At 41.9% G+C, this 3,500-nt stretch overlaps 1 protein-coding gene across 1 annotated transcript; it reads right to left on the bottom strand.

Moving 5' to 3' along the window:
• Positions 1-1,876: 1,876 nt before the first annotated feature.
• Positions 1,877-2,854, bottom strand: LOC115092482 (extensin-1-like). The gene has a single exon (XM_029603323.1). It carries the CDS (start codon positions 2,852-2,854, stop codon positions 1,877-1,879), a length of 978 nt encoding a protein of 325 aa, XP_029459183.1.
• Between the last annotated feature and the right edge of the window lie 646 nt (positions 2,855-3,500).

A 3,500-nucleotide genomic window follows, 5' to 3' on the forward strand; every position in this document is an offset into this window, starting at 1 on the left:
AACAGAAAGCATGGGGGTAATGTGCATGGAGTGGCAGTTACTATCCTTAACAGAAGGCATGGGCAAAATATGCACGGAGTGGCAGTTAATACCCTTAACAGAAGGCACGGGGGTAATGTGCATGGAACAGAAGTTAATATCCTTAACAGAACACATGGGGATAACTTGTGCGGCAGTTACTACTTTTAACAGATGGCACAGGGGTAACGTGCATGGAGTGGCAGTTACTACCCTTAACAGAAGACATGGGGGTAACGTGCATGGAGTGGCAGTTACTACCCTTAACAGAAGACATGGGGGTAACGTGCATGAAGTGGCAGTTACTACCCTTAACAGAACACATGGGGATAACTTGAGCAGCAGTTACTACCATAAGCCACTTGCTGGGCAGACATGATGGACCATTTGGTCTGTATCTGCCATCATTTGCTATGTTACTAAGTAATAAAGCAGTAGTTTCAGCTCTGCTTAAGGAAAACCATTTGTTGTAATGTCAAAATAAAATGCTTTCTAATAGATGCAAAGACAAAAATATTGGATTGCCCGAGGGCACTGAAAATGAATGTTCTGGTTCTCAAGAAGGAAAGACAACTGCACTTTTGAGGAAGGCTTTTGGATTATGATTTTGTTCAAATGGTACCAATAGATTAAGCTTACAGGATTAGGAATAATTAGGAAAGCTCAGCAACCTGATCAAACTGTAAATTAATCTTCAGCTGATACAGCTCCAAGCCAATCGCCTTCTGCAGTAAGCTCTGGGGAAAAGGTTGGATCTAATCTTCAGTTATATTTCTATCTGAATCAGGCAAGTGTAGGGCGATGCAACTTGCAGGGAACAAGAAATTCTGGGATCTGAGAAAGATCACTGGGTGCCTTTATCCCATGATTTATCCCACGAATCGCCAAGGCAGAGAAAGAAATTTGTTCTGCTTAAATAAGATTTTAATAAACTTAAGGCTCAGACATCAGTTTTATAACCTGCTAAATTTAGGGTGAAATTGGAAGCAGAGACTTTCATCTTTTTTTTTTTTTTTTCAGTTGTGATCCGGCCAAATTTTTCCTCCATGCAAAACTGGCACAGCAGAGCAGGTTTCCTGCTGACAATAGCGCTGGAACCTTGGATGATTTGCTGATTGACAGAGGGACACGATGAATTTGTATTTTTGGTAATGAATTTTTGGATGCAATGGTGTGTTATGTCTTTTGCTTCTGTTTTTTTTTTTTTTGGTTTTTTTTTTTCAATTGTCTTCAAAATTAGAGTTGGCTGTCATATTTTGGAATATATTAAAAATCTAGAATTTCTTATGTGGCAGAATGGATTAATTAATTTATTGTAAAATTGAATATGCTGTTGCCATTCATTTTGATGCATATGTATTTTTGGTTTGGCTTGTTTTATATATATATATATATTTTTTTTTTTCTCCTCTCTTGAACCATGGATTAGAATTAGAAATAAGGGTGCTTGATCAATGAAAAGGATATATCTTTAAAGGATTTGACATTAATGGTATTTTATTGATATCTTCTTCCAAACATCTTATTAACTATAATATTTATGAATAAAAAGATAAAGATTTTATGTTCCTCTATATCGTATGTATTCTGATAAGCATCATGGGCTCAGAAGTCTGGAAGTGCAGCTCAGAGATGCCAGCCTAGCACTGTAGCCTGGCAAAGAGTGCAGCCCAGGGACGGCAAAGCAGGGGAATGGCCTGGTGAGGAGCGGGATCCAGAGATGTCGAAACAGGAGTGCAGCCTGGCAAACAGGGTGGTTAGAAGCTACCAGGGCGGGACATGCAGCCCAAAGGCATGAAAGCAAAGTATCTCGGTACCCTCATGAATCTGAAGGGACTGACCTGAAAAGAAAAAAATCCTAGATCATCTTCAGGACGTGGCATGCCTGAAATCGGTGACGGCAGAGAGAAAACGCTTCCTGTGCAGCAATGCAACCTGAATGATTTATTGCAGGCACATAGGGCTCAAGGATGATCTCAGTTCTACGGTATTTTATTGTAGGCACATAGGGCTCAAGGATGATCTCAGTTCTATAGTGTTTTATTGCAGGCACATAGGGCTCAAGGATGATCTCAGTTCTATAGTGTTTTATTGCAGGCACATAGGGCTCAAGGATGATCTCAGTTCTATAGTGTTTTATTGCAGGCACATAGGGCTCAAGGATGATCTCAGTTCTACAGTGTTTTATTGCAGGCACATAGGGCTCAAGGATGATCTCAGTTCTACGGTGTTTTATTGCAGGCACATAGGGCTCAAGGATGATCTCAGTTCTACGGTGTTTTATTGCAGGCACATAGGGCTCAAGGATGATCTCAGTTCTACGGTGTTTTATTGCAGGCACATAGGGCTCAAGGATGATCTCAGTTCTACGGTGTTTTATTGTAGGCACATAGGGCTCAAGGATGATCTCAGTTCTACGGTGTTTTATTGCAGGCACATAGGGCTCAAGGATGATCTCAGTTCTACGGTGTTTTATTGTAGGCACATAGGGCTCAAGGATGATCTCTGTTCTACGGTGTTTTATTGCAGGCACATAGGGCTCAAGCATGATCTCTGTTCTACGGTGTTTTATTGCAGGCACATAGGGCTCAAGGATGATCTCAGTTCTACGCTGTTTTATTGCAGGCACATAGGGCTCAAGGATGATCTCAGTTCTACGCTGTTTTATTGTAGGCACATAGGGCTCAAGGATGATCTCAGTTCTACGGTGTTTTATTGCAGGCACATAGGGCTCAAGGATGATCTCAGTTCTACGCTGTTTTATTGCAGGTACATAGGGCTCAAGCATGATCTCAGTTCTACGGTGTTTTATTGCAGGCACATAGGGCTCAAGCATGATCTCAGTTCTACGGTGTTATTGCAGGCACATAGGGCTCAAGCATGATCTCAGTTCTACGCTGTTTTATTGCAGGTACATAGGGCTCAAGCATGATCTCAGTTCTACGGTGTTTTATTGCAGGCACATAGGGCTCAAGCATGATCTCAGTTCTACGGTGTTTTATTGCAGGCACATAGGGCTCAAGCATGATCTCAGTTCTACGGTGTTTTATTGCAGGCACATAGGGCTCAAGCATGATCTCAGTTCTACGGTGTTTTATTGTAGGCACATAGGGCTCAAGGATGATCTCAGTTCTACGGTGTTTTATTGCAGGCACATAGGGCTCAAGGATGATCTCAGTTCTACGGTGTTTTATTGCAGGCACATAGGGCTCAAGCATGATCTCAGTTCTACGGTGTTTTATTGCAGGCACATAGGGCTCAAGGATGATCTCAGTTCTACGGTGTTTTATTGCAGGCACATAGGGCTCAAGCATGATCTCAGTTCTACGGTGTTTTATTGTAGGCACATAGGGCTCAAGGATGATCTCAGTTCTACGGTGTTTTATTGCAGGCACATAGGGCTCAAGGATGATCTCAGTTCTACGGTGTTTTATTGCAGGCACATAGGGCTCAAGCATGATCTCAGTTCTACGGTGTTTTAT

Source organism: Rhinatrema bivittatum, chromosome 5 (assembly GCF_901001135.1).
Source record: "Rhinatrema bivittatum chromosome 5, aRhiBiv1.1, whole genome shotgun sequence".
In the NCBI taxonomy this organism is placed as follows: domain Eukaryota; kingdom Metazoa; phylum Chordata; class Amphibia; order Gymnophiona; family Rhinatrematidae; genus Rhinatrema; species Rhinatrema bivittatum.

Coding starts and splice junctions, on each gene's coding strand:
- LOC115092482 (XM_029603323.1), bottom strand. CDS start 2,854: ATGCTTGAGCCCTATGTGCCTGCAATAAAACACCGTAGAACTGAGATC.